We start from the raw sequence: 7,674 nt of genomic DNA, 5'->3' as shown, positions 1-7,674 counted from the left end.
GAGGCCCCCTTTTACATCGTCTCTCCTGTCAATCCCAGCCTGCTCATGATGATGAGATTTATTTAGCACTTGTGCCGTGTCAGGGGCTAGGATAGAAACAAGAGAAGATAAGTGACTTATTTATGGTATTCGTTAAGCACTTACTATGTGCCAGACACTGTACCAAGCACTGGGATAGATACAAGTTAATCAGGCTGGACACTGTCCCTGACCCACATGGGGCTCACGGTCTTAATCCCCATTTTACAGATGAGGTTACTGAAGCACAGAGAAGTGAAGTTACTTGCCCAAGGTCACCCAGCAGACAAGTGGGGGAGATGGAATTAGAATCCATGTCCTTCAGACTCCCAGGCCCCTGCTCTATCCACTAGACCTCACTGTAACTTACTCAAAGATGAGTGGCAAGAGCTGAGAAAAATTAATTCCTTTTTCTCCTTCAGATCCAGATCCAGGACTAGAACCAGCCCTCCTGACTCCCAATCTTATGCTCTTTCCACTTTGCCATTTTGCTCTTATAATAGGAAAACATATTCCCGGCCGGTGGTCACGTATGACACCAGGGCTGTTAGGGATCTGGGGATGTCTGTCTATTTGCAACCTTCCAGGTAGGCAGCATCCTATCTTGGAGAATTACAACACTCTAGTGGTGGATTTCAAATGCCAGTCTTTCTGCTGGTAAAAAAGAGAAAAGCAACACAGCCCCAGTGAACAAAAGAAGGAACACCCCCTTCAATGTTCAAGTCGGTTTGCAAATCAATACCTGACACAAAATGCTGAGCTTCAAATAATGTTATTTTGGATAGGTTCTGATTGGGTAGCTTACAAAATAAACACAGCACTCTCAGAGAGGAAGCTTGTTAGTTCCAGGGCTGGTAGCGATGACGATGCCAGGCTCTCTGAACAGCCGCGCCATTCTAAGGCGGGGCCATATTCAGATGTGAGGTAAACGGCCACGTCAGGGTGGCATGTTGCAGGGGTGGTTATGTGCCCCTTTTCCTTCCATGTTGGTCACCACTTGAGACATTCAAGATGGCGCCCCTCCCAGGACCTCATCAAGATGACTGCCTCACCTATGGAGAGTCCCCCCGTCTCCGCTTCTTGCCGCATGAGCAGCAGTCATCTTGAATTTTTTACAGGGATCCTCTGCTTCTCCACCCTCCCTTTTAACAACTCCCACTCCCTGGCAAAATAAAGGAATCTATTAAAGAGTTAGTTTCTTTTTTTTAATGGTATTTGTTAAGAGCTTGCTATGTGCCAAGCACTGATCTACGAGCCAGGGTAGGTACAAGTAAATCAGGTCGGAGCCTGCCCCTTTCCCAAGTGAGCCTCCTAGCCTAAGTGAAAGGGAGAACAGATATTGAATCCTCATTTTAAAGCAGAGGAAACTGAGGTGGGGAGAAGTTAAAGTGACTTGCCCAAGGTCACACAGGCAACTGGCCGAGCCAGAATTAGAATGCAAGTCCTCTGACTCCCAGGCCTGTGCTTTTCTCATGAGGCCATGCTGCTTAGTTTTTTGTTTTTAATGTGTTTGCTTATTTAAGTTCCTGAGAGCTGTGGGGTGGCAGGAAGCAGAGTCATTTGGGGGGCTCCAGAGGCTTTTCAGGGGGTTTGGGCTTGGACCAATATATCTGACCTCCTTCAGCTGAAGATTGGCTCTCCCTCCGGGTGGCCAAGGGGCCCTGGGGTGCATGCATGGGATATTGGGGCTGAGGCAACAGATAAACGACCTGGAGCTGAGAGAAGTCGGGATGTCTGGCATCCAGTGTGCCTCAATCGGGTCAGGCTGAGGGACAGGCTTATGCTACCCTGTGCCAAACTTGATGTCTGGGGCAGCAGAAGTTGGAGCTGCAGCATTTCTGTGCAAAGCAGGCCCAGCTCCAGCAGTCAGAAAAAGTGGGCATCCTGAGGACAAATCTCCACGCTCCCCACGGTTCCCTCTACTGAAACCCGTCCAGCAGGCAAAGCATCCGGCTTGAGTTGCCCACAGGTGGTCCATGTTCCAAATTACCACTGCCCTTGCCAAGGAGTGAGTGGTTGAGGCTTGGGCTAGGGGACAGCCTGGAGACTGGAGAATGAGGTCAGGGAGAGCATGGGGCTGCCTCTTGGGGTGGACCAGAGGTGGGAATAATAATAATAATAATTGTGGTATTCATTAAGTGCTTACTGTGTGTCAGGCACTGGATTAAGCGCTGGGGCAGATACAAGGTAATCAGGTTGGATACAGTCCCTGCCTCACATGGGGCTCACAACCTTAATCCACGTTTTGCAGATGAGGGAACTGAAGCACAGAGAAGTGAAGTGACTTCCCCAAGGTCACACAGCAGCCAAGTGGCAGACCAGGGATTAAAACCCAGGTCCTTCTGACCCCCAGGCCCACTTTCTAAGTCAGGACCCCCAACCTCTGACCCGGGAGGCCGAGCCCAGAGTCTGCATTCTTCCTCTGGTGGGTCCTGGCTGGGAAGTATGGGGAAGGGAGAGCAGGGGAGGGGTCAGCAGTGTGGGAAAAGCAGAGAGGAGGACGCTGCCACAAAGCCACCCACCCAGCAGGGGATGTGAGTGGATCTGGGCCGGGGAGAGTGGCAAAAGAGGGAAGGGTGGACCGGTAAGTGACGGGGCTCAGGTCGTGACACGGGTGTCCCTGTCTGAATAGAGCGGGGATACCCAACAGCCCTGGAGCGAGGCAGGCCCTAGTCAGGGGTCTCTCCAGACAAACACTCGCTTCAGGGTTTGGCCCGACGGCCACGTGGAGATATGACCTCAGCAAAATGTCACACTGGATGCGAGGTGGGGCAACAAGTTTTCCCAGCCTCAGGTGGCTCAATGTCTGAAGCCAGTCCTGCTTGTGGAGCTAGAAAGGGCTCGTATCTCCCTTACTGATACTCACTCTTTATTGTTCTTATTTGCATGGATCACATCTGTGCCTTCTAACCTGGACCCAGGCAGTCGACCAGAAGTGAGAATGAAGCACTGCCATTATCGGGCCAGACCAATACAGAAATCTGTCTCCGACAACAGCAGTGAAGGATGTTTGGAAAAGCAATGATATAATTGCACTTATGGTTAGGGGGAATCATCCATTACATTAAATTTTTTCCCTTTAACAATTCATCATGGACATATAACCTGTTAGACTGTAAGCTTGTCCTCTAGACTCTAAGCTCACTGTGGGCTGGGAATGCATCTGTTTTTTGTTTGCTCTGCACACAGTAAGTGCCCAATAAATACAATTGAATGAATGAATGAATTCTTGGGCCTTCTCTAGGCTGTAAGCTCATTATGGGCAGGGAATGCGTCCACTAATTCTCTTGTATTGCCATCCTCCAATCGCTTAGTACAGTGCTCTAGTAAGTGCTCAATAAATACTATTGATTTTGATATTCTTTCCTCTCTCCCACAACATCTCTAACTTGCCATTTAATAATTTATTCTCCATCTAGCATGCAAAATTTTTCCATACTCTTTGGCTGCGAGGCAGAATGGCCCAGCAGAAAGAGGCCGGGCCTGGGATAAGTGCAGTAGCCGGGTGGATGGAGAAGAAAGGGAAGATTCTAGAGATTTTATGAAGGTATAATCAACAGGATTTGGTGAGTTTCTTGAATTGGCAGATAATCCAGAGCAACTAAGGTACAATTCCCAGGCAATCTCCCCAGCAATGTCCAGCCATTGGTTTCATCTCCACCTCAAGAATTTCTGCCTTCCTCTATCTAACCTGACTGGGAAACACAGGTCTCGATGAGGTAGGGGGAAACAAAAACAGCAGTACCAAATTAACTCTCTCCCCACAAATACGATTAGCCACATCTCAAGAATCATCCTATCACTCATTTCACCCCCTGTAGCCTTGTCTCCTCCATTACATATTCTGGTTTGGTTGTGGGAAGGCTCCGTGACTGCTTCCGGGAGTGGGGAAATGAAAATATCAGTGACCATTCTGATAACCCCTCATCGTATCAGTTTCATTGGTGGAGGTTTAGGAAGAAAATAATTTTCGAGGGAGAGGAAAATAAGAGTGGCAGAAGTCCAATTCAGTTCTAGGAGTTAAGGATGCCTGTGCTTATTTCTGTATGTCAAAAAAAATTGAATTTATTTTTATTTGATAAAGCCCCTGGTCCAAAGCAATAATAACTATTGTGTTTGTTAAGTGCTATGTCCCAAGCACTGTACTAAGCTCCAGGATAGATAAAAAATAATAAGGTTGGTCACAGTCAGGCACAAAGACTATCAGAAAAGGCTGTCGTTTGTATGTGTGCCTTGTTAAGATTCATGTTAGCCAAAATGTAAAAACTCATTCCAAATTCTGTATGGCAAATACTACCATAAATCAGTTTTCTGACATTTTAACATAAATTTTAGTCCTACTCTAATCAATTTACCTTCTCTTATGATTTTACAGTATTGTCCTTTAATTTCCCAGGTTATCCATACATCAGTTCATGAGAGTTCCTTCTAGTAGTCAAGAAACGATTACTTTCAAATTTGGTACCTGAATGAGGTTTCAATTATAAATGTCCTTGAGTAACCTTTATTAATTTGGGAGCAGTATGGTTTAATGTAAACTCAATAGTCCGCACTTTTAATAGCAGGACCAAGATGGCGGCCATCAACTTTATAGCATTGGTAATGCTTTTATCACTGCTAATGAGGTAAAAATGTATTGAGTGGTGCATTGCTATAAGTATTTGGAGTTAAAAACACCCCCCCCCCCACCCCCAGCACACACCCAATTATACCTCAGAAAATTCGGATGCAGCCCCCAAATAAAGACATTGTCCGTTGCCTAGTGTGATTTTTAAAAGTTTTATTTTACTCTGTAAGTTTTTCTTTTTTCATTTCTAATTAATGGTGAGATCCCCAAGGCAAACACCATAGCACCTACTGTTTACAAAAACAAAGTCATGCTGCTAACTCAAGTTGCTAGGGGAAGACCAGTGCAGAAGAAAACCTGTGAATGCTTTTTTCTCTCCTTAATATCATCATAATCATCACCATCATAAGTACTCCCCCTCCCACCCCAAAAGGTGAAAGAATATTTCCCAGTCTAAGACAGTGACCATTTACACGGTTACATATGAGTACATTAAATGTTAATAAAGAAATCATTAGCATTTAATTTGCTAATGTAACTAAAGGGGTAGGTGAATTTCAAGCAATGTGAGTGGAGGAAGCCTTGGGACCCAAAGATATTCATTCAGGACGCCTGGCTGAAAGCCAACAATTTGGATTGTTATTATTAAAAACAAAGTGTTACACTAACACTGGAGTTATTTCCCTTAGTGTGGGGAAGAGTTTGGGGCTCCATTTTTAATCTGCAATTAATTGTATCCAGTACCACTCAACACTTGACCTTATGCTGTGGTTGCCTGGCCCAGAACTTCAACTTCTTGAAGGCTGCAACTCCTAACCTCATCTAATAATAACTGCGCTATCTGTTATGTACTTACTATATGCCGAGCACTGCACTGAGCATTGGGATAGATAAATGATAAGTCACAACTGAGGAAGCTCAATATCAAAGTGATTACACTTATACCAAATCCACTGATGATAACTTCTGCACTATCCAGATATCAAACGATTATTACCCTACATTGGAAACTGTACTTTCACCTTGGGAGGAAAGGAGAGGAAAAGTGATACTTTGGAGAGTGACGGCGATACAGGTCATGCTTGTGTCCTAAAACTGATTTCAAAGCATGAATTAAGATTTCAAATTGACTTCCCTTCACACTGTATTTCCCCACCCCATCTGTTGGCTCTCTCCAAAACATCCATTTTCTTGCTCTTAAGCATCCCGAGGACCAATAGTTATGTTTATTATTAATAATAATCATTATTATGGTATTTGTTAAGCACTTACTATGTGCCAAGCACTGTTCTAAGCACCGGGGAAGATACAAGGTCATCAGGTTGTCCCGCATGAGGCTCATGGTGGAAAGAGCCCGGGCTTGGGAGTCAGAGGTCGTGGGTTCTAATTCCGACTCCGCCGCTTGTCAGCTGTGTGACCTTGGACAAGTCGCTTCACTTCTCTGGGCCTCAGTGACCTCATCTGTCAAATGGGGCTGAAGACTGTGAGCCCCACGTGGGGCCACCTGGTGACCTCGTATCCTCCCCAGCGCTTAGAAGAGTGCTTCGCACCTAGAAAGCGTTAAACAAATACCACCATTATTATTCCTATTCTTAATTTCGACTCGACCACTTGTCAGCCGTGTGACCTTGGCCAAGTCGCTTCACTTCTCTGGGCCTCAGTGACCTCATCTGTCAAATGGGGAGGAAGTCTGTGAGCCCCACGTGGGACCACCTGATGACCTCGTATCCTCCCCAGTGCTTAGAAGTGTAAGCGTTTAACAAATACCACCATTATTAGTCTTAATTGCGACTCGACCACTTGTCAGCCGTGTGACCTTGGGCAAGTCATTTCCCTGGGCCTCAGTTCCCTCCTCTGTAAACTGGGGCTGGAGACTGGGAGGCCCCACGTGGGCCAAGGCGACTGCCTCGGATCGACCGCAGCGTTTAGAACAGGGCTCGGGCCGGCGTAAAGGGCTTCCCGGACCCCGAGATCAATGGCTCTGCCGCGGCTGGTCCTGCTGCAGCTCTGTGCAACCGTGCTGCTCCGCGCCTGCGCACTGGGGGCCCGAGCGAGCGGCGGCGGCGGCGGCACCAGGCTTTGTGTGTGGGTGAGAGTGCGTGCTTCTGTGTGTGTGTATATGTGTGTCTGCCTGTCTGTGAGAGAGTGTGGGCCTGAGAAGGGGAAAGCGAGAAGGACCAGGGCGCGCTCCTCCTCCTCCAGCACCAGCAGCTGCAGCAGGACCGGCAGCAGCAGCAGCTGCAGCAGCAGCAGCAGCAGCCGCCTCTTTCTCCCAGCCAGAACCATGTCGGGCAGGTCGGTTCGAGCGGAGACCAGGAGCCGGGCCAAAGATGATATCAAGAGGGTCATGGCGGCTATCGAGAAAGTGCGCAAATGGTAAGCGGCGAAGCTCCGTGGCAATGGTTGCAAAGAAAAGAAAAAAGCAGCCAGCAGGCCCCCCCTTCACCGAGCAGCGGCGGGAGCACGAGCACTGTGCTGGCGTCGGCCGGGGAGGGAGGGAGAGAGGGAGCGCCAGCCCAGCTCGGGTCACCTGCTGCAAAGGGAGGGGGGCACGCCGGGCCAGGTGCGCTCCGCTGCCACTCGTGCCCACCCACCTGGTGCCCGCCCGGGATGGCGGGCCTCGGGCCTCCAAAGAGGACCGTCCCGGGAGGGGGAGAAAATCCGGACCGAGAAGCCATTTCGGGGTTGTTGGTTGTTTTTTTCGGGGGGGTTGTTTTATTTTATTCTCTTTTATTGCAAGTCACATGAAAGCAGCTTTTTGTGCGCCTGGGTGTAATGCCGGGTGGTGGAGAGATCTCCATTGTGCATGCAGCCAGCCGCCACCTTTTTCCTCCGCTTTCCCCAGCGTCTCGGCCCCGAGCTGGGTCCCCACCTCCTTCCCCGCCTCCCCCCTCCCTCTCTCCGCCTTTTGGAAGCAGGCGCCCTGAAGTCTGCGGAGTTTGCAGACTGCCAGTGGTTTAAATTTAGCGCTTTGGGCCGCCCGGAGAGAGAGCTTTTCGGGAGAGGAGAAAGAAAGATGGGGGCCGAGGGAGAGGGAGGAAGTGGTGCAAGGGCTGCAGCAGGCGTGAGTCAGGCCCCCTTCCCTCCCC

The 7,674-nt window shown here is 48.7% G+C and overlaps 1 protein-coding gene across 1 annotated transcript in view; it reads left to right on the top strand.

Moving 5' to 3' along the window:
* The first annotated feature begins 6,673 nt into the window (after nucleotides 1-6,673).
* The window catches only part of BCL7A (BAF chromatin remodeling complex subunit BCL7A), a 31,321-nt gene continuing 30,320 nt past the window's right edge, over nucleotides 6,674-7,674 (top strand). Inside the window, exon 1 of the mRNA XM_001506088.5 lies at nucleotides 6,674-6,961. Within this exon, the coding sequence (XP_001506138.3) occupies nucleotides 6,705-6,961 (257 nt within the window). The 5' untranslated portion in view covers nucleotides 6,674-6,704. The remainder of the gene's footprint in view (nucleotides 6,962-7,674) is intronic.

The sequence above is a fragment of the Ornithorhynchus anatinus genome, chromosome 2, assembly GCF_004115215.2.
Source record: "Ornithorhynchus anatinus isolate Pmale09 chromosome 2, mOrnAna1.pri.v4, whole genome shotgun sequence".
In the NCBI taxonomy this organism is placed as follows: Eukaryota; Metazoa; Chordata; class Mammalia; order Monotremata; family Ornithorhynchidae; genus Ornithorhynchus; species Ornithorhynchus anatinus.
This window is presented reverse-complemented; position numbering and strand designations above follow the sequence as displayed.